Source organism: Desmodus rotundus, chromosome 4 (genome assembly GCF_022682495.2).
Source record: "Desmodus rotundus isolate HL8 chromosome 4, HLdesRot8A.1, whole genome shotgun sequence".
In the NCBI taxonomy this organism is placed as follows: domain Eukaryota; kingdom Metazoa; phylum Chordata; class Mammalia; order Chiroptera; family Phyllostomidae; genus Desmodus; species Desmodus rotundus.
The window spans coordinates 339,275-359,577 of NC_071390.1; the positions used below are offsets into that span (position 1 = coordinate 339,275).

Here is a 20,303-nt window from a genome sequence, read left to right on the forward strand (position 1 = left end):
AGGACAGGCTCACATGGCTGTGTGAGTGAGGACAGGGCTGAGTCACTCCGCGGTCGGTCAGCAGCAGCGTGGACTGAAAGAGGGAGACGCAGGCAGAGCACCAGGGGCGCACACCACCCGGTAGGACGGCCAGCCAGATGGGCCCGCTGGGCAACTGTAAAGCGGGCAGGTGCTGAGCTGTCAAGTGCTGCGCTGTGGTGGCCGCACCTGCTGTGAGTCACCGAGGGCACGTTGGTGAGGACGTGGACGATGGGAACCCTTTGTACTGCTGGTGGGGACAATGGGTTTTCCTGGAAACATTCCACACGCAAGGCCCCACTCCCGCGCATCTGCACAGATGTGAAAGCAGGGTCTGGGCAGATATGTGCACACCGTGTGCACAGCGCCTTTACTCACAGCTGCCAAGAGGTAGGAGGAACCCAGGTGTCCTGCGTGGAGAAAGCAAATGCGTCCGCCTGTACGATGGACTAGTATTCAGCCTGAAAACGGAAGGAAACTGCACGAAGGGCTGGAGGACACTGACCAGCCCCTCACACAAGGCCAAGTGCAGCGTGATCCCACTTCGGCGAAGCCCTAGCGGAGTCATGTCCAAGACGGGAGGTGGGGGGTGGGATGCCAGTGTCTCACGGGGACACAGTCTCAGTTTGGGGAGATGAGGCGTTCAGGGCGGTGCTGGCGGATGCACCGGTCGCCACTGGACCGCAGGCTGGAAACGGGTAACGGGGTGAGAGGCGTGTGTCTGAACGCAACAGCGGCCAGGAAGCCCTAGACGAAGGGGCACTAGTCTGATGAGTGGTCCAGGAGGCCTGGTGGTCGGGTCCCAGCCGGGTGGGTTTGCTTCGAGTGACCACAGCCAAACCCAGGGCGCGTGCAGAAGACACCCTGCAACACCAGACGTGGCTTACCTGAGAGAGCCGCAGGTGCAGGGAGTCACGGGCAGGGCTGTGGGGAGGAGACCTGGGCGGAGATGGAAGAGGCGTGAGCGGGAGCTGGGGTGGGCCGCAGACTGCCAGCCACTGGTGTCCCTCTCCTTCGGGCTGCAGGACCTCGCTGCAGGCTGGCCGCGCACTGCAGGTCACGACCTCGAAGGGCGCCTGGGAGGAAGCCCCAGCGTGACCCCCCAGTCAAGGTGGCAGGAAGGCCCGCGGGTTTCCCGGCGTCCTGAAATGGCTCAAACTCGAGACTCAATGGATGTTTTTCAGTCCTAAAACAGCTCGTCTCCAGGCCCGAGGGTCCCCAGCGACTCGCCTGAGGGAGACACCGGCCTGGTTTACTTGGACTCGGCCCGGGAGTGGGGGCGGGGAGCCTTTGCAACTCGACTCCCAGCAGAACAGGCTTCCTTCCGGCAGCTTGGGGTCTTGGGGGCTGCAGCAGGGCTGCCCTGGGGCTGAGGCAGCGAGTCTTACACGAGGTGACCCTTGGAGTCGGTCCCCGTGCGCTTGGTTTCTCCCAGAGCCCTCAACACGCAGCCCCGCTGGGCTCATCGGGGATCCTGCAGGCGGAGGGTCCCCTGCGGACTCCACAAGGCCTGCAGAAAACGCCTGGGGGAGGGGCTGCAACCCCACCAGTCAGAACCGCCCGCCCTCACGTGGCCTTGCAGCCCCAGGCGACTGCTGAGGTCTGAATGAGCCCCTAGTTGGCCGACGCCCCCCACCCCCGCATTCTCCTCCAGGGCGCATTGTTATGCTGGCGCAGCGCCTCGGGACACTTCCTATCTCCACCGCGGCAGGCCCCATCCCGGCCCCACCCAGCCCTCTCCTCTCCGCCGGAACCGCCGGTCCAGGGTGGGGCTCAATTACTGTTCGGAAAACACTCCCAAGGATTTCGACGAAAATCCTCTCAACGTTGCAGGGACCCTGGTCTCCACCAAAGTCTAAAGCCTCAGACCTTAGCCCATGCACCTGGGCCCACCGGGGCCAGGCCCCTCCCTTCCCCGGGGACAACACCACCCCTCCCCTGGCCAGTGTTCCCGGCCGTTTCCAGGCCGACCTGGGGTCTGCGAGGCTGCGCGGGGGGGCAGGGGGGAGGCACAGCCCGCTCACCATCCCCCACAGCTCAGGCAGAGCTGGGCGGCCGTTGCCCTCGGATTCCCTGGGTAGGGTCCAGCCTTCGAATTCTGCTCAGCAGGGCTCCCTGGGCGGGCGGACGCGCTGCTCGCCCCCCACAGCCAGTCTGCGCCGGCGGTAAGTTCTGCCGGGCAGTCTGAGGACCCCGACCTCAGGTTCCACAACCCCTCCCCCCGCAGGCGGGCCCCCCAGGTAAGGCCCTGGCTGGGATCCCCGCGAGCCCCAGGGCAGCCACCCGGCACTGGCCCCTGTAGGTCCTCTTGCCCTTCCTTCCCTAGGACCCAAAAGCCATCTTAGTCTCGCCCTAAGGGCAGGGGACCGTTCCTACCTAGGCGAGACCTGCACACATTCAGACAGTTTAATCGAAAAAGCAACCTCTTTTATTGAACATACCTAGAAGTGGGGGGAGGGCAACAGGATGGGGTCAGGGCAGAGGGCGTCGTGGCGACGGAAGGGGCGGGCGCAGGCTCGGCCTCACGGGCGCGGGTCCCCCAGGACGCCCCGCTCGGCGGCAGCGCTGCCCAGGATGAAGCCCACGGCCAGGGACACGGTCTGGTCGAAGGAGCCGCGCAGCTGCTCCACGTGCTGGTTCAGGGTTAGAAGCTGGTCTCGCAGGGGGCCCAGCACCGCCACGATGTCGCCCAGGTGGCCCAGGGTCTGCAGGAGGGCGGCGTTCAGCGACGGGGGCGCGGGCTGCGGGGGCGAGGGGTTCTCGGGGCGGCCGGGAGGCGATTCGGGCTCTTCCCAGGCCGGGTCGAGGGGCGGCGGGGAGTCGGGGGCGTGGACGGACGCGTGGTCTTCCGGGCGGCCCGGCCCGGGGGTTAAGGTGGGGAGCGCCGTCGGGGAGCTGGTGGGGCGGGGGGCCTCGGAGGACTTGGGAGGGGAAGAGTTGAATCGGAGCGCCCAGGCGGGGTCCACATCCGTGTCGCGGGAAGCGGATAGCGACGGTACGTCTGCAATGCGGGGCGGGTGTGGGGTTGGGTGCCCAGACCATCGCCGCCCCCCTGCCGCCAGTCCCCTCCCTGCCCACCCGCTTCTACCGCCCAGCGCGCCTGCCCCATCCCCACCCTACCTACCCTGCTCGGAGGGCGCGCCAGGGGCCGGGCGGCGGCCGCGAGGGGGTCGTCCGGGCCCGGGAGAGCGGCGACGGCCGCGCCTGCGTCCGGTGTCGCCAAGCAGCCCCATGAGCTCGCGGATCTGGGCGTCAAAGGGTCCGGGTGGCTGATCCTGCGCGTCTCGGAGCTTGTCCTTGAGGAACTTGTAGCGGCGGCGGCACTGCGCGGGCGTTCGCCGCACCTGCTGGCGGGCCAGCTCGGCGGACACGCGCCGGTAGGTGGGCAGCGCCCGGCGGCGGTCCAGTAGGAGCGCGCGCCACACAGCCGGTTGCAGCAGCGTGCCCAGCAGCAGCTCCGTCTCGTGGGCGCTCCAGGGCGTACGCTGCGCTGAGCCTGGGGACACTGGGGATCCGGGGGGCTCGGGGGCCCCCGATGCGCCTGGCGAGGCGGGCCGTCCAGGCGGAGTCCCTGGGACCTCCCCAGCCGCCCGTGACTCGAGGTCTGGGCTGTCGTGTGCCAGCGATGCGGGGGGTGCGGGCGGGGGTGGCCGCCGGGGCCGGAGCAACATCTTGGGGTCAGGGGGGAAGGGGGGCACGTGCTAGGATCCGGGCGGCAGCCCGCACGGCCGCCCACACGCGCTCTGCGCGCTTCCGCCCTCCGTGCGAGCCGGAGCCGGGTCTACGCGGCCCTCCCCCCGCCCCGCCCAGGCCCGCCCCCTCCGCGCTCCAAGTTCAACTCGGGCTGTTCCTGCGCCTCGGTTTCCCGGCAAGCCTTCCGGGCCCCTAGGCCGCAGGTGCGGAGGGCGAGGCTCCGCCCCCGCCCGACGGGGAGGAACCTGCCACGCTGCAGTGGTTGGACTCTTCAGACGGTTAGATTGAGGTGCAAACTGACCCGGTGGCGTGCGTTAGGCGCAGAGTTCAGCTCGTGTTCACGCATGTGCCGAGCCCTCTCACCGCTGCGCAGAGCTGCTCTGGAACCTTCCAGCCGGAAGGCTCCCGCGGGGCCCCTCCCCGCTGCCTAGTGGGCCCGGGTGTCGTTTGCAGATGCGTCTTGCTCTGCTCCCCGCTGTCCACTTTGGTTTGGAATGTGCATGGGCGGCTGTGCGTCACTGTATGCAGGTGGCTTCGGGTTTCATTTGTTAAAGGGTGTGACCAGCGGTCAGAATTAGGGTCAAAATTCACACGGTTGCCAGAAAGAAACTTCGGGCCAACGTTATGGTCAAGGTAGAGAGTTGAACATTACTCTCTGAGACAAGGAGTAAAACCAGGAGGCCCAGCATCACCGTTTCTGTCCTACACTGTTGTAGAAGTTCTAGCCAGAGCAATAAGACAGGAAAAGCGAATGAGGTGGGTACAGATTGGGGAGGACGAAGTACAACCGGCTTTACTTGCAGATTGCCTGATTGTATACATGAGAGATACAAAGTAACCTACAACTGCATCACTGGGGTTAACCGGTGGACGTTAGGTCCTTCAGTGAAAGACTGTAGACCAGCTGTAATGGTTTTCACAGCTTCTTAGTTTAGGAAAACTGTAGATTGGCAGGCAGGTCGCAGCCACCCGAAGCCCCTGTGCTCCCCCTAACCCCCTGCCCAAACGTGGCACCGGCCGTGGTGCACTGGTCAGAGCTAAGGAGTTAACATTGGTACCGTCTGACGGACTACACTGGAGACGTGATCAGGGACCAGGTTTTCACCCACGTCCCTTCTCTGTCCCAGGGCCCCATCCTGGGACCTGCGTTCAGTGCTGTGGCTGTCCTCCGCCTCGTTTCTGTGTCCCTGCCAGTTTGAGGACTCTGGTCCAGTGTTCTGTGGACTGTCCCTCTGTGTTTGGTGCTTTTCCGAGGTTTCGGGAAAGACGACCATAGAAGTTCCACGCTCGCCTTTCGTGTCACGTCGGGTGAGGGCAGCGGCAGGACCACGGTGCCTGCCTGAGTTCCCCAAGGCTGGTGCCTTTGTCCGTTCACCGCCAGGGCGCCGTGTCCCCATCTCTGGCCTGCAGCGGGGCGGTCGCCACGCCCACCACACTCGGCAGGAACCAGGCTGCACCCGGGGCGTCTGCATGTGTCGATGGGGTCTCCTGTGACCAGCCCACGCACTGGACAGGTTGGGTCAGTGCGGGCTGGCGCACACTCCTCCTGCCCCAGGCTGCGGTCTGGCGTGGGATCTGGATGCCAAAGTCTGGGAACGGGGTTGTCGCTACCGCCAAGCCCTTGGTCCTGGGGGTATCGTCCCCCAGGGGATGTTTGGCGGTGTGTGGAGGCGCTGCTGGTTGTCACAACTTGTGGGGGGAGTGGCTGGCATGTGGTGGGTAGAGACCAAAGATGCTGTGAACCCTCTTGCAGGGTGCAGGGCGGCCCCCAACACAGTGATCCACCCAACGTCGATACTCGGTGATGGAGAAGCCCCGCAGCGGCCCAGCAATGTCCACTGGCCCGTGTCCACGCCTCCGTGGAGTGTTTCTGTGCCCCCTCATCCCCACCCGCACGGCAGTGCTCGTTCTCACATCCCCACAGGCTTTCCTGTGGCCTCTTCCTCTGCCAGCCAGAGGCCTGGCTCCCTCGTCCGCAGCTGGTTATGGCCAGCCCTGCTGTGTGTGGAAAGCAGCTTCAGGGTCGCGGAGCTCGGCCCCTGCAAGCAGCTGCCCACAGGCTGAGTGGTCTTCACGTGCAGCTCCTTTGGCTTCAGCCTGACCGTTTCCCTTGAAAAATGCCGTTCTTTAGCTCAGCCCCTGGAGGGTGAGAGAGGCAGATGGAGCTGGGGTCGGGGGAACGTGGCAGCTCCCAGCCCAGCGTCCCACGCCCCGCGAAGACTCCCACTGTCTGTGCAGCCGGCTTCCAATAGCCGCAGCAGCAACAGGACACTGCAGGAGACGCCCCAGTCTGCAGGGGAAGCAGGCAGGCCCCCGGCTGGGGCCCTGCCTTTCCAGCGGCACCACTGTCCTAGGGCCCCGTGGGCTCCTCGAACTCGAACTTCAGTCGCTTCCTGGGTGTGGCAGACCACTCCACACAGTGGTGAGGGCCACACCAGGTGACTGCTGGTGACTTTGTGGTTAGAGCTGGGGTGAGGACCAGGTGGGCCCTGCCTCATTCATTCCCTTGTGACTGGGCAGGCGGGGTGGCCTCTGCCCCAGGGCTGGGCACTGTTTTCCAGGCTGTGGCCTGGCTGTTGGTGGTCCCACAGGTCTGCTCCACGTGGCATGTGCTGGTGTCCCTGTGGCTCCTGGGCTGGCTGGACGGCTGGGCATCTGTGCGCCTCCACGCAGCCCGCCCTGGGCTGCCCCCTGCCCACCGGTCCCTCTCCGGGCACGCGGACTGCCTGTGCGGTTGGGACTCTTCCCAGAGTCTCAGTGCCTCATGCTGGGCTCCTCCCAGCGTCGAAGGGGACCATCCGGGTGGCCAGGGATTGGGGCTCACTGGGGGACTTGGGGGGGTCGTTGGCTTTCGGTTCCTGTGGATTCGGTTAGATAAGTGCAGTGAAGGGAGGCCTGCCTCCATGGCACCTTACTTGGGTCTTAGGAGGGAAGAGGTGCCAGGGCTCAGCGACTTTGAGGTAGGTGAGGGCCCAAACCACCTGCCCCTGTGACGGGGGCACTGGAGCTGCCTGGCCACGTGGCAGCTGCTGGCCGCAGCCGGGGGACTTGCCTGCTTCCCTGTGTTTCGGAAAGACTGGACTTTTCCAAACTTGCCTGCAGGCGAGCTCGTCCCCATTCACACAGGAGCGCGGAGGGGTCGGTGGGCTCCTCGCAGACCACACCCGTGGTACCGCCTGCTGCAAGTGCTGCGAGCCCTTGGCTGTCCACCCCTGCTCACGTGGTGCCTGCCGATCTGGACCCCTTCCGCGCAGACCCCGCCACCCGAGGTCCTGGCTGCGGCCCGGGCGCCCCTCAACCCGAGCACCTTCACGGGCACCAACTGTCTCTGTCCGGTCGTGCCGGGGCCCCCACTGTGACCATCAGGAGGAACGGGACGAGCCACAGGGAAGCCGTCTTGGTAGAAATGACTTTATTTAGAAACCTGTGCGACGTGACAGGAAGGCGCCATGCAAACCTCGTGCTAAAGCGGAAAGCCCCATCCGTTCCCCCCGTAAATTGTTGCGATCGGAATGTGCATTTGTGCTGGGCACTAATGTGGCCTCAGGCTTTGCGGCACTGTCTTGTTAAACTCAAAACCTAAAAGCGGAAGAGTTGATTGGCAGAACATAATCCTCCCATAAAAGCCTGAAAAAAATAAAAATAAAACCACCTTTGCAGGACCAGGAGTGCCGGCCCCCGATTCCTCTGAAGCGGGACCTGGTGTCTGGAGTGAGCGCGTGTGAGGACGCCTGTCCCAAGGTGGGAGGAGTGCGTCTCGTCTCAGGCACAGCTCTCCCGGAAATACCACTAGCCGCTCGCTCTAGAGAATCACTAATTCTAAAACTCAGAAGAGTGATCGTGGGTCTTGCGGTAATTTGCAACACAAGAACAGGGGAGCCTAGGACGGTGCCAGGGGGTCCGGCCTCCCGGTGGGGAAGAGGCCCTGGGGGGCTGTGGCCCACCCACTGGGCAGCCTCAGCACCAGCCCTGGGGGAGAGCTCTGCCAGCGAGGTGGTCGGCTCTGACAAAGCACGAGAGGCGGCAAACTGGGGGAGCCCAGGTGTGGGTGTGTGCGTGCCATGCATGGCTGCGGAAGGCGGGTGCGCAGTGGCTCCGGGCCACCAGACTGGCAGGGGCCTCTTGGCCCCTGAGGCTGCCTCCGCGTTGGAGCTGCTGTGTCCTGCGTGCTTTGCTGGGAAACAGAGCCGCGGCTGGGGTGCAGCTGTCCCACCAGGAGCTGCTCTTCGTGGCAGGGCGGGGTGGGCAGTGGGCAGCAGGCACATGGGGCACTGGGGGGGGGCTGCGAGGTGCCTGCCAGCAGCAGGAGGCCTGGCGGGGGCCCCCCCTTGGCTAGGCCAGGGTGAGCAGGGTGGTGGGTGGGGAGTGGGGCTGGGGGCTCGGGGGTGGGGGGTGGGAATATGAGCCAGGTTGGGGCTTGGGCTACGAGGAAGCTTCTGGTGCTCCAAAGGAAGGGTTCAGAAGCCCTTGGGACCTGAGGATGGTGCGGGGGTCAGAGGTCAGTCTTGGTCCTTTGTTGCTGGGCTCTGGGAGGCCAGACCCACTGAAACGGGGTTAAACCTGCGTGTGGGCGAGCAGTGGGCGGGTGGGCGTGGGGCTGGGGTGGGCTGGACCACTGGAGAATGGCGAGAGCCCTTTCTTTGATCCTGGGGCATTTACTTACTCTGTCTTCATTTAAAATTTTAAGATTGAACTGTTAAATTTTCTCGCAGAAACCCCGGACCTCTCTGGGTCTCAGCCTGAGCTCTGCGCCGCCCCGTCCTAGTGCCCAGAGGCCCCAGCTGGGCCTGTGTTGGGGGTCCCTAGTCTAAGGTGGTGGACGCTGCGCCCGCAGTGCGGCGGGGCCGGGAGCCAGCGGGCTCCTTCCTCCCAGCGCTGTCCTCGGCGGTGTGGAGTCTCGTGTCCAGACCCACTGTCCTCTGTCACTGGAGTGTGGCTTTCATTCGCCGTAACTTGTCCTGAATCTTCCGAGAATGCTTCTCGCTGGCAACCTGGTGGCAGCTGGCCCTGCTGTCTGTGGCTAAGAGGGACACGTCGGCCCCGCTGAACCGCGCGATCCTCTGCTTGAGGCAGGACTGCAGCTTGGGGTCGGGGGCGAAGGTGTAGGGGTTCTCCTGGAAGGCGTGCACCTGGCTCACCACCTTGGCGATGTTTCTGTGTTGGGCGGAGAAATGAGAGGTGAGCCCACGGCTCGGGAACTCCGGGCGTGCGCCTGACGGTGGGAACCTAAGCTCTTCAGAGGACAAACTCTGAGTTGTCTCCATTCATGAGGCCAAACCTCATTCGTTGCCCAGGCCTGTTGTCCGTCCATCCACTTTTCATTTCACATTTACTGAGAATCTACGTTGCCCGGATTGGTGCTAAGGATCCCAGTGTGAATGAAACCCACAGCAGTGGCAGGGGACGCGGAGGACGTGGCTGCTGTGGACGTGGGTTGTGCAGGGGGCGTCAGCGGCATGCGCTGGGTTCAGGGATGGTGGGACGGCAGCTTGAGCCACCACCCTGAGAGTGTCTTACCGCCCGGGAAGTGGCCAGCGCTGGGAACCAGGGCTCGTCCCCGGAGAACTGTGAGTGAAACAGTGACCTGCAACCCCAGCGTGTCACCGAGAAAACGGGACTCAGAGGCGGAGCCCGTCACTCTGCCTGCGGGCGGGGGCTCTGAGAGACATTCCACCCTGAGTCTGGAGGGAGTGGAGGTGCACCCCGAATGGGTTGTCTCATCCTCGGGAAGGAGAAGAGGGCCAGGGGCTGCCGTGTGCTCTCGGCCTGGCCTGGAAGACTGGCCTCGGCCCTCGCTCTGCTCTGGGGCGTTGCTGCTGCTGTTTCTTCCCCGCTGTGCTTCAGGGTCTGGTGACTCGCTCGCTGAGTGTGCACTGCGGGCTCTCCTAAACGCCACCCTAAGGGCAGCGATGGGGCGGGGCTTGCGCGGAGGGGGTTGGAACCTCGGGCCCCAGGTCCTGGACCCTGGGGTCGTGGGGCTGGGCAGAGTCTGACCGGCGGGCCCCCCACCCCCGCCCCGCCTGCCTGTGTGGTCAGGGAGAGGGCCGGGTGCGCTGCCGGCTGTGGGGTGAGGGCCCCTTTGGAGCTCCGAGGACAGGCAGGGCTGGGGGTGCGGTGGTGGTTTTTTACAACGGGCCCTGCACTGCGCCTCCCAGGCGAGTGAGACAGCAGCTCCAGGGAGGGGGACCAAGGGGGCAGTGGGGGCAGGGAGAGAGGGGGGATGGGGCACCTGGGGGTCAGGGAGGGCAGTCACACGCCAGCTGAGGTGTGGTGAGGTTCATGGTGAGCCTGGATCTCCCAATAGGAAGGTCATGTGACCTGGGGGCAACACTGAGACCACGGGTGCCTAAGGTGTGGGGCTCGCTGGCCCTATTTGTGGAGGAGGAGGTGGTTGCAGGTCACGGGGGTGGGGGCTGGGGAGGGGCTGAGGGTTGAGTGAGGGTGGGAGGACCAGGCCTCAGAAGAGCAGGAGGGGTGGGGGAGGCCCTCACCTGAGCTTGCTCCACCTGTGGGCCCCGTTGGTCATGGTGAAGCCCCCCGTCTCCAGCTGCTGGATGTGCATGGCCAGGAGGCGGGCTGAGGGCAGGGTGGGCTGGGCCCGGAAGCGTCGCCCTTCCATCAGACACAGGCTGTCGCTCTTCAGGAACACCTGGTGGCCCAGCCAGGGCATGGGTGGGGGACACAGGCCAGAGTTCAGCCCTGGGCACTCAGCCAGGGGCTGGCGCAGCGCAGACCAGCCCGGTTGGCACCCGTGTTCCTGCAGAATGGCACCACAGCCTTCGGACTTCCAACCCGTCCAAACGCACCTTGGATTATTGGGTTGGGGGCCAAAAGACCAGGTGTCCGAGGCACCCTGACGCCCCTCAGAAAGCTTCTCACCTCCCACTGCTCAAATGGCAAATGCCTCCCCTCACCCACCCTCCCACGGGCTCCCGACGAGAGCCGGGTGCCTGGGTGCCCAGACGAGACCGGGGCTGGCCGGTGGCGGGGCCCTATGCGAGTGTCTGGGCCGGGCCTGCCCTGCAGCTTTGTTTGGGGGAGATGCCCCATCGCTGCAAACACTGCCGCCTCCCTCAGTGTCTCATGGGGCCATCTCTGCATGCTGCAGGTGGCGAGGAGGCCGGCTGGCCAGCTCAGGTCCTCGGGTCACCTGCGCCCTGTGCCACTGGCCCAGCAGGTGGCTTCCGGGGCCCCTGAGCTCCTGGCCACCTTTGCCCAGGCTGGGCAGCTCGGTGCACCACTCCAAGGAGCACCGTGCTCTGTCAGGTGCCACCCCGGGCGGTACAGGTCGCGTCACTACGGGCAGGGGCCCAGAGGACGCAGCTACCCGAAGCTCACGCAAAGCAGGGGTACCTCCACGGCTTTCAGCTCCTCCATGACCTCAGCTATCTTTGCGGGTAAAATCCTCCAGGCCTAGAAGGAGAGCACAGGTGAGCCTGGCCCGAGCATCGTGGCCAGCGCCCCCAGCCTGCCGCCTGTATTGACTCACCGGGGACTGCCGCACGGCGAGGTGCTCCAGGCCGTCCAGGATCTGCATGGCGGTCGCGAAGTTCCTCTGCTCGTAGCACAGCTTCGCGACCAGCAGGAACTTGGACAGCAGGTTCACCTGCAACTACAGGGGGGCGGCGTGCTCAGCGTCTGCAGTTGCGGCGTGCGCAGGGCCCATCACTGGCCCTGAGAGAGGAAGCTGGCGTTGGGCCCCGTGTGCCAGGGGCCGGTGGGGGGCCCAGGTCTCAGTGGTGGGAGGGGAGCTGGGCAGGGGCTGGTGTTACTGGAAGACAGACAGAAAGGCCAGTGTCCCATAAGCACCAGGATGGACGATGAAGTCAGCCTCAGGCCCCCGCGGGGCGCTGTGGCTCCGGGGCAAACTTGGGTGAGGGGCAGGGACAAACGGGGAGGGATGCAGCTTCAAGACCAGGAAGGGCGGCTGCCCCGGGAAGACCGAGCCCCTGCGGCCACAAACTGGAGCTCCTCGCATCGCCCACTGGGTCGGTGTCCACTGCAGGATGTGTCTCAGCGCCTGACCGGGGGCTGTCCCGTGCGGCCCCTCTGTGTCCTGTAGTTTGTTGGCCATTGGGGTCAAGGTCGCGGGCTTGATGGGAAGACCCCTGGGCAGCCCCAAAGGCAGGTTACTCCTGAGGCCTCCCCGTTTGACAGCAGACTTGAGAAGCTGAGGTTACAGGCCCACGGACAGCGCTTGGATTTCACAATTCCAGAGACCTCTAGAAGGTTCTGGAGAAATCATCAGGCCCCCTCGTTCAGCGCGGCCTCACCCTGCACCCTGTCCCCACAGCCGAGGCCCTTCTTCAGGTGGACACAGCGTCTGACCAGACTCCCTTCCATTAGGCTTGACCCTCGTCTCCCATGGTTTCGATGCACAGAGGTCAGGGGTCAACTGGATGGTCCCTGGAGGTCATTCACCATCGTGACCTCCCAGCAGCCTGGCTCGAGCGCCTGCGCCAGCAGTCACGACTCAGATGCTGGGGTCCATGGAAATGATCCCTCCCTTCCGTGATGGCTGTTCCGTGCTGAGCGGTGTCCCCAGGGCTCACCCCCGGTTTTACTCCTGTTGAAGGCGGCACAGTACTTCACTGTGCGGATGGGCCGGGCTGGCTTTTCCTCTTGGCTACAGTGTTCCAAAACTTTAAACTTATGAAATAAGAACCCTGTTTGGCTTTCAAACTCACCATTTTTCATCTAGAAAAGACACACTTTTCTCCAAGGCGAGGAACTTTATACTGCTGCTTTCTCTTGACCGTGTCCCCATCTGAACAGAATGTATTGTCCCCGAGGGCTTCACCGATCACGCCATTGCATCCTGCGGCTCAGAGGTTTAATGCCAACGCTATTCTGTGACTCTGGTTTTCAGATGTGACGTCAGTCTCTGGATTGTTCTGACGTGACGGCAGGTCTTTCAGAAGGGATGGGCGCTGTGGCTGAAGGCCCACGTCTGGGTTTCTCAGAAATGTGTCCCCTGCCCAGATGCCATGGGCTGTTCGTGGTGAGTGCTGCTCGCCGGAACCTTCTGCTGACAGGGACGTGGGGCCCATTTCCACTGCACCCGCCCCGTGGGTGGGGTGTGAGTCTGGGCTGCGTCATTGCCAACTGCACAGGACAGAACCCACTGGGGGGGGGTGGCATCAACCTGTTGGGGGGCAGCCGCGGACTCAGGACGGGAGCCCCTCTCTCCGCCTTCTCAGGGGCCTGGGTTCAGGAAAGCTCCCGGGAGGCCGAGGTCCGTGGAGGGACTGCCCTTGTTCATGTCCCTGCGGAGGTCACGGGCGAAGACCCTGACGTGGGGAGGCTGTGGCCGGTGTCACGGTAATGTTGTGACTGGTGTTTATAACGCTGTGGATCAGGATGGTCCGGGGAGCCAGGCTCCCTGCTCCCACTCCCTGGCAGAAGTGAGGGTGGGCCCATCTGTCCACTCGTAAATCCCCAAGCTTGAAAATTCTCCCCAAAGGGGAAAGATGTAGCAAACTGCATTTATCAGTGGGACTTGGGGTTCCCCCATGAGGCTCGGGGAGAGGGACACAGGGGCATTGGAAAAGGAAAGAAACCGCAGAGGCTGTTAATCCCAGGAGCAGACATCTTGGCTTTGCCATCTGATGGGGAGGTAGTGGCCTCTAGGGCAGCTTGTGGGGCCCTGACACAGGTGACTGTTCCTCTCGGCCCACCTTGTGCCCTGCCTGATGCAGGTGGGCCAGTTGAGGCGGAGATACTTTGGTCCAGCTGAGTCCCAGGGACCAGACACAGCTGGGCTGGCCCCTGGAAGTGGGTGGTTGACTTCGACTGGACCACTGACCTGAGTGTGTTTTATTCCACCACCTGGCTGAGGGCACAGGAGGTGCCACCTGCAAAGATGTGGCAGCAACCCAGTCAATCCCCACCCTTGCAGAGCTCAGGTTTGTGGGACAGTTGGGAGTCCCTACTCACAGCTGGGACACGGCTGAGGCAGGGGTGTGGAGGGGCTGGCGGACATACTCTGAGTGTGTGTGTGTGTGTGTGTCAAACCGTGTGCAGACTGCGTGTGGGACAGCCTGTGTGCACGTGTGAGATGTGTGTGGCTGGGCAACACCTGTGCAGTTCCACGGCGGCTGGAGGCCTGTGATGCCCCTTCCCTGGAGGCCGGACAGCGGGGCCCTAGCGGTCAGACCCCAGGCCCTGCCCCAAGCTCCAAGCTGCGGAGGTGCCCACCTTGGCCGTGTGGCTGGTGACGATCTCCGCAGCCACCCAGGTGCTGACGTCGTCCGCGCTCCGTAAGAGCTGCAGCAGGTACTTGTCCTGGATGTAATCGGGCAGAAAGAGGCTGCAAGTCTTGGCCGACAGAGACTCGGAGGAGCTGGCTCTGGAAGAGACACGGGCGGGTGTCGCTGAGAACAGGCGCGACCCGGAGGGTCCGGCTCCGAGGTGGCTTCTGACACCAGCACCTCCCTTCAGCCAAGATTGTCCACAAGACACTTCGGTGAAGCCCTTCCCACCAGCCCCGGACCCCAGGTGGACCCCTGCGGGTGGACACTCACTTCGGGATGGCCACACTCCTGTCCATGACGCCCAGGGCCCGCGAGTTTAAGAAGTGGACGGGATGGCACCTTTGAAACAGGTCCTGCGGGGACAAGGACCCAGACGGTCAGGCCCCTTCCCCAGGGACCTGTGCTCAAGGCTCAGGGGAGGGGAACGCCCCCTCACACGGGTGCCCCCCTGCCCTCTGCTGCAGGGCGCAGTCTCCCTTGCTATGACCCCGCTGGGTGGCTGCCGCTGCAGCCACCTGCCGAGGACCTGGGGGATGATGGTGGGGGCTAGGAAGGGGACGCTTAAGAGGCTGGGCCCAGGGTGGGAGCAAAGGGGCCTGGGATCCTGGAGCAGCTCCAGAGGGGAGGTGGTCCCCATGGCGTCCGAAGGGCGCCCTCTGGTGTTTAGGAGGTGATGTGTCGGAGACGGAGGGTGGGCAGTGGGCCCTGTGTGCCCTTTGTGGGCCCAGAGCTAAGGCCCCGCCTCACCTTCTGGCGGCATCACCCCCTGCCTGTACGGCTGGCCACCAGGCTCACTGTGTGTCCGTGTGTGCCTCCAGCAAACATCTGTGTCCCCCCTTGAGCCCCATGGCCCCCAAGGCGGCCGGCCGGCCCCTCACCTGCTGCAGTAGTGTCAGCTGGGTGAAGAGCTGGTGGGTGCTGTACTCGGTCAGGAAGCATGGCCCCTTCTCGCTGGCCTTGGCGTAGGGGCCGCAGACGTCCTCGAGGAAGCAGGGCTTGGGCAGGGCGGACGCGATGGTGTACTGGCGATGCTTGTGGTGCGGTGGCACCAGCCCGTTGCCCCGGGACAGCCTCCAGGGGAAGCTCTGCATGGGGGGTTGGGGGAGAGGACCCGGGCCCACGCCCCTTCAGCCTGGCTCAGCTAGAGCCAGACAGCAAGTCCCTCCCGCCTGCAGCCGTGTGGGCTCAAGGACATCTGGCCTGGCCACTTCAGTGGGCCCCCTGTGCACAGAGCCACCGCGGTTTGGGGCTCCCTCAGCGCCCGCGCTCATCCCGCTCGCCTCCTGGGCGCTTCCTCCCGCCTGGGTCTCGGCCCCAGGGTCAGGAAGGAAAGGCCACTGTAGTGTGGGGCCTTCTGCTGTCCTTGCCCAGGGCGTGGGGGACAGGAAGTGCCAGCCCCACAGGGCTGGTCTCAGGATGGGCAGCCCGGAGCACGCGTGCACCCATGCCTGTATGTGAGCCTGTGTGTGCACACACGTGTACCTGCTCACAAAACGCAGGTGTCTGTGCCTGTGAGCACACGTGTGTATACGTGTGCGTGTGCGAACGGGGCATCTCTGTGTGCCTGCACGTGTGTGTGGGTGCGTGCCCATGCACGCTGGTCCTCAGGGGTCTGGAGCAGTGCTGTCCCAGGAGGCCCTCCCCGTGGAGAGGCCCCCACCTTGCGGGCGATGCCATCTTCCGAGAGCCTCTTACAGAGGGCGTTGAGGGGCCTGGCATCCTCCTCCGCCTCCTTGGGGTCCTCCAGCTCTGGGCCGCGCAGGCCGCTCTCGGACCGCCGGTCAGTGCCCACCTCCAGGAGGCCCAGCAGGTGCTCCGCGGAGCCATCCAGGGGCAGGATCTGGACAGGAGTGGAAGGTCACGGCTGCGTCCTGGGCGGGGCAGTGGCTGCCCCTCCCCGGTGCTGCCCCCCGGGCCACCTTGGAGGAGACGAAGTCGGCGAGCCTCCCCAGCAGCCCAGCGTTGCGGGTGAAGTCCACCGTGTAGCAGTCCTCCACCCAGGCCTGCAGCAGGCACAGGCTGCGCCTGTAGATCTTGGTGAAGGTCGAGCTGGGGTCCTGGTGGGCCCTGGGGACAGATGGCCAAGACACGGGATGCTTGTGGGCTGTGGGGGCAGCTCTGCCTTCAAGGGGGATCTCGGCGCTTACCCCACCCGCGGGGTCAGGAGAGAGGCAGCAGCCGTCAAGCCGCAGGGCCTAGGGCTCGGCGCCTGTCCCGGGGCACCTGCTACCCCTGCAGCCAGCACCCGGACACCAGGCGTACCTGCACAGGGTGCTGCTGATGCGGTCGAGCAGGAAGTGCAGGAAGTCCTGGGGCGTGCAGAAGTAGCGGAAGGTGTACAGGAACTGCTGCACGTAGCCCTCCAGGAAGGCGTCGCTGCGCAGAGGGGCCCGTCAGACCGGCCCCGCCCCACCCGCACGTCCAGTGGGCGGGGCGCCCTGCTCTCCCCACACCTGCGCTAGTGGCTCTTGAGTGAGTGTGTGTGAGTGTGAGAGCTCCTCGTAGGAAGTGTAAACGTGTGTGTAAGTTCTGTGTGAGCGTGGGTGCCACATGGGAGGGTGAACGTGAGTTCCGAGTGGGGGGGCACATCACTTTGGAAGGCCCCCGCCGGTCTCCTAGAACCTGCGACTTCACGCAGCTGTGCTCACAGGCACCAGCCCCAGGGTGGAAGCCCCAGTGTTGGGACAGACCAGCAAGTGGTCCCCAAAGCTCTGTGCCGTTGGGTTGTCGCACCCACGCGTGACGACCACACCACACTCGCTCCAGTGAGCGTGCCCAGCCCCCGCAACGTGCCCTGGGAGCCGGACGGTTCACTGTGGCGTTTTGACTCAGTGAGGTGGGTGGGCCCGGGCCTGCCTTGGGGGCTCCATGTGCGAGCGGTCTGAGCGGCCCGCTGGGCAGTTCCTCACCTACTTTCCTCCAAAGCCCCTGCTGGGGCTCCTGAGACCCGGACGCCTGGGTCCTCAGATTTGCCCCCGGTGGGGGGGGGGGGGCGGCTCTGAGGCCACGCAAACCAGGAGCCCAGCCAAGGAGGCGTGTGGCGGCCTCCCCCAGTCTTGCAAATCAAACCTGGCTCCGGGAGGGAGCGAGACACAGCCTGCTCTTCCCCTCCTCTGGGCCTGTTTCTTTTTCTGTCTCCCTTTCCCTCTCAAAGGCCTAGGGGTGACCGGGGCGCCCCCAGGAGCCCCTCCAGCCCCGGCACGGTGTGCACCTGGAGTAGAGGTAGGCCATGAGCCCCAGCGGCGTGCCCGCCTGCAGGACGCGGGCCTTGCGCTGCCGGCCGCCACGCGGGTGCTTGCTGACGTTGTAGAAGATGAGGGAGGAGGACTCGTCCAGAGGGCTGAAGTCGGGCGTGCTGCAGTGGGCGGCGGCCACGTTCACCAGCAGGGGCAGGGCGCCCGGCTCCAGGCCCCACTGCTCAGCGTACAGGACCTGCGGGCCAGGGAGTCTGTGCTTCTGGCTGACCTGCAGCCACCAGGGGGTGCGGGACACCGGCTGGTTGCCCCCCCCCCCCCCCCCCCGGGCAGTGGCATAGCATGCAGCCCCGCAGAAGTCAGGGGTTGGTGGCACGATAGGTTCCGAAGGTTGTAACTGTGGGAAACCCACGGGGTGGGGCTGGGAAGGCAGGACGACTCGCCTGTAGGTACTTCTTGACCAGTCCGAGGAGCTGCACCTTGGACTTCATTTCTTCCAGCTGCCCCTTCAGTTTGGACAGCATGGTCTTCACCTCGGACCCTGGGGGCGGGGCACCGTCAGCACCCTGAGGATCTGGCCCCGTGGGCCCCTGGGTGACCCTGAGCTCACAGGGCCCTACCTTTACTCCGCTTCTCCTTCTGTAAGAGCTTCTGGTAGAACTTGAGGGTCTTCCGGTAGGTTCTCTGCTCCATCATGAGCTGCTGCTCGAGCTCCTGGAGAGGACAGAGTCGGTGGGCAGGGCTGGGCCGTGCAGCCTCAGCTCCCCTTGGATGCCCCTCTCTGCGGTCCCACAATTCCCACATCAGCGGGACCCCACGGAGTGGAAGCCACACTGCCCTCAGGCACATGTCGCTCACGGCAAAGCCCCCGAGGGTGCTCCTGCAGCGAGACTCGTGTGTGGAAGTGGGGTCGGAGCCGTGCTGGGGCCCCAGGAGACGCCGAGCCGAGCCGAGACACACAGGGATGAGGGACCATTTCTGGAAATTGTTCTTTGTGAAAAAGTAGATTCCACTGACCCAGGAGGAGGCTGGAGAAGGGGGGCGGCTGGTGGGCTGTCACCCTCTGTTAACTGTACCCCAATAACTACAGGCCCCCAGGAGGAGCTGGCAGGCAGAGGAGGGGTGGGGTCAGCGCCTGTCTACCCGGCAGCCTCTGGCTCCAAGGAGCCAGAGGAGGGAGGACTCAGCCGACTGAGCAGCCCCAGAGCTGTGGGGCGTCTTTGGCTGGGACTGTGAGGCTGGCTCTTCCTGCAGGGCAAGGGCAGGGTGGGGGCCCGCGGTGAGGGGCAGAGGGACCTGGAGGCGCTGGCCCAGGCCCCGAGTGCACTGCACACAGGTGTGTTCGCCTGAGAACTGATGTGGCTGGGAGGTCACCGTGGGAAAGGTAAGGAGTGCAAGTCCAAACCAGCTCCCAGCCTCCTCAGCCTGCCACCACAACTCGGCTCTGTCGGTGGGACTTAGGCCGAACAGTTCTGCACGCTGGGAGGTGCAGGTGCTGTTTTTATTGAAATGTGTGAGTGCCCTCCAGCTGTACCTCTGACTGCGGGCTCCCGCCCAGGGCCGCCCCTTTCCACTCTCAGCTGTTCTAATGATGGAGCCCCCCATGGGACCACCGGTGAGCGCCGCTGGCTGGGGCATAGTACACGTCCCTCTGCCCCTCTCGTTGGCAGAGCAGGTCCCCACACTCCGGATCCTCCTCTCGCTCAGTCAAGTGCCAACTGCAGGGGAAGGTGCCTCAGGGGAATGCCATGTCCACGGAAATGCACGTGGAGGAAGTGGACTGAGCCCCCAGGGAGACGTCCACGGGCAGCGGGTGCTCTGGAGCTGTGGGCTTCTCTTTCCTGGGACAGTGTTTCGGAGGAGAGCGAGGGCTTGGACGCCGCTCACCCTGGGCCCCCATCCGCCTCCCCTACTTGACAGCTAGCGACTCCAGGCCCCTGTCGTGGGGTCAGTGCCAAGGGCTTTGTGCCCCAGGCCTTTGCACCCACACGGCAGCCACTGGCCACGGGTGGCGTCTCGTGTTGCACAAAAGGTCAGCGCCTCTGCTGTGGGGCCACCCGTGGGCTGGGCAGGCCTGGAACATCCCGTTGGGGAAAGTCCTGTCCGGTGGCCTGGGCCGAGACATGGCTGTGGATGCCAGTGGCCGGAGGAGCTGTGTTCACAGTGGGACTCGTCCTCTGCTGTCGGTGTGTCAGGTTTGAGCGAAGCCTGGGGGTCCGATAGCCCCTCCACGTACGCTCGGCTGCGGTCCTAGCCTTGAGGACGGTGGTGGTGACCCCAGCTGACGCTCCCCCAACCCGAGGGCAGGGTGGCGGGAGCCCCGTGTTCCAGGACGCGCCTCCTTCCTGGGCGGCTCGGGAGGCCACTCTGTGTGAGACCGTGTCCAGCCTATCGTCCCCTCATCCTCTGTCCAGGTGCTGGGGGTGACCCCCCCAGGAGTGGGTCTGTGGGTCTGTCTAGACTTGTTCTCCGCGTCTCAGGGACCTTGGTTTGTAAAGTCAGGTGTGAAGTTTGTCTGCAACACTTTGCATGTGACCGAACTGCAGGCCGAGCCCTTGAAAAGGGCTGTTTTCACGGGTTCGAAAGATAAGCCTACGTGGGTTAAAACTCACACAACTCCTGGGATGACAGAGAAGAAAATCTTCAAGCTGGGCGTCGCCCCAGCGGCCACAGGGCAGCAGAAGCACGAGAAGCTTGACCACAGAGACTCGGTCCGCCTGGGTCCCGATGTGATGCCTACGGTCCCCTGAGTCAAGGCCTTTCCCTGGCCTGACCCGACCAGAACTTTTTATTAGAAGTAAAGGGGCATCACTTTGTTGGAGAAATATGTGCGAAGGGTCTGAGGCACAATCTGCACAGCGGCTGCTGGCATCACGAGGACCTGAAAGTGGCTGGATACTGGGGCGCAAGGAAGACGGGGCAGAAGGAAGTCGGCCAAACCAGGAAGCAGAGAGAGAGGAGAGAGCGGCGGGCAGAAGCCGGGCCCGTTCACCCGCGTACTGAGAGCACAGCCTGGCAGCCGGCAAAGGAAACCGGGCGCCTGGAGGGGAGGCGTCCGCACCGCTGGGCACAAGGGGCTGCGGCCTCAGCAGCTCGTGCCCTCGGCGCCCAGGCCAGTTTCCCACTTGCTCTGTTTTTGGTCACA

General features: G+C 64.6%; 2 protein-coding genes across 2 annotated transcripts in view; both read right to left on the reverse strand.

Annotated features, from left to right (window-relative positions):
- Positions 1-639: 639 nt before the first annotated feature.
- Positions 640-3,689, reverse strand: UTF1 (undifferentiated embryonic cell transcription factor 1). Its single transcript, XM_053922618.1, has 4 exons — positions 3,143-3,689; positions 2,545-3,019; positions 906-957; positions 640-765 (listed from the first exon to the last, which is right to left on the reverse strand). Exons 1-4 carry the CDS (start codon positions 3,687-3,689, stop codon positions 640-642), a joined length of 1,200 nt encoding a protein of 399 aa, XP_053778593.1.
- Positions 3,690-7,117: 3,428 nt separating this feature from the next.
- KNDC1 (kinase non-catalytic C-lobe domain containing 1) overlaps positions 7,118-20,303 on the reverse strand; it is a 43,139-nt gene continuing 29,953 nt past the window's right edge. The window contains exons 19-31 of the mRNA XM_045191653.2: positions 17,779-17,872; positions 17,602-17,699; positions 17,176-17,396; positions 16,227-16,340; positions 15,884-16,031; positions 15,625-15,804; positions 14,843-15,049; positions 14,235-14,317; positions 13,909-14,059; positions 11,201-11,323; positions 11,065-11,124; positions 10,203-10,360; positions 7,118-8,865 (exon numbers count right to left, since the gene is read on the reverse strand). Of these exons, the coding sequence (XP_045047588.2) occupies positions 8,634-8,865; positions 10,203-10,360; positions 11,065-11,124; positions 11,201-11,323; positions 13,909-14,059; positions 14,235-14,317; positions 14,843-15,049; positions 15,625-15,804; positions 15,884-16,031; positions 16,227-16,340; positions 17,176-17,396; positions 17,602-17,699; positions 17,779-17,872 (1,869 nt within the window). The 3' untranslated portion in view covers positions 7,118-8,633. The remainder of the gene's footprint in view (positions 8,866-10,202; positions 10,361-11,064; positions 11,125-11,200; positions 11,324-13,908; positions 14,060-14,234; positions 14,318-14,842; positions 15,050-15,624; positions 15,805-15,883; positions 16,032-16,226; positions 16,341-17,175; positions 17,397-17,601; positions 17,700-17,778; positions 17,873-20,303) is intronic.